This window comes from Phalaenopsis equestris, unplaced genomic scaffold (assembly GCF_001263595.1).
Source record: "Phalaenopsis equestris unplaced genomic scaffold, ASM126359v1 Scaffold187646, whole genome shotgun sequence".
NCBI classification, from domain to species: domain Eukaryota; kingdom Viridiplantae; phylum Streptophyta; class Magnoliopsida; order Asparagales; family Orchidaceae; genus Phalaenopsis; species Phalaenopsis equestris.
In genome coordinates, this window is record NW_018207595.1 from 1 (window position 1) to 718 (window position 718).

A 718-nucleotide genomic window follows, 5' to 3' on the forward strand; every position below is an offset into this window, starting at 1 on the left:
CTAGCCGAGACCGCTAGAGCTACCGCCGCCGCTGAAAAACTTCCCTTCGATTCCGTTATTCCTCTCTCCGAGCTCCGAACGGACTACGTCCCCTTCGAGTCCCGCCGCCGACTCTGCGATTCTTACGATATCTTCTTTGCCGAGCGCCGGATCATCACTCTTCTTCCCCGCTTAATCGGTAACTATTTCTTTAAGAAGAAGAAGATCCCTCTCGCCATCAATATCTCTCGACCTGGATGGCCGGAGGCTGTTCGACAGGTATGTAGGTCTACGCTTTTGTTCTTTGGTTCTGGAACTGGTATTGGGATGAAGGTGGGGAGGGTTTCCATGGATCGAGAGGAGATAATTGATAATTTAATGGCTGCAATTGAGGGTGCAGTCAATCACGTGCCAAAGAAGTGGGAGAACATTAGGTGTATGTATATTAAGTCGGTGCAGTCTGTGGCGCTGCCTATCTATCAGGTGGTTCCTGAAACGGGGATGAAGATTGATATCGGTTTAAGGGAAACGTTAGAGCCTTCAGATGGAATTGTTGTTCAGGAAGGAGATAGAAGGAGTGGGCTGGAGAAGGAGAACCGTAGGAAGATGCGAGTGGGGTCAAAGAAGAGGAAGGGAAGGATTCATGATGTTGATTATATAGGCGGTGAACTTGTGGATGAGAATGAGGATGATGATGGAGAAGGCGCAGAAGAGCTGGAGATTGATGACATGAGAATGG

The 718-nt window shown here is 48.9% G+C and overlaps 1 protein-coding gene across 1 annotated transcript; it reads left to right on the forward strand.

Moving 5' to 3' along the window:
* Positions 1 to 72: 72 nt before the first annotated feature.
* Positions 73 to 682, forward strand: LOC110034449 (ribosomal L1 domain-containing protein 1-like; the record flags this gene model as incomplete). The annotated part of the gene is made up of 1 exon (XM_020738710.1): positions 73 to 682. A coding segment is annotated over one exon (610 nt), but the record flags the coding sequence as incomplete, so codon positions are not given.
* Positions 683 to 718: the final 36 nt, after the last annotated feature.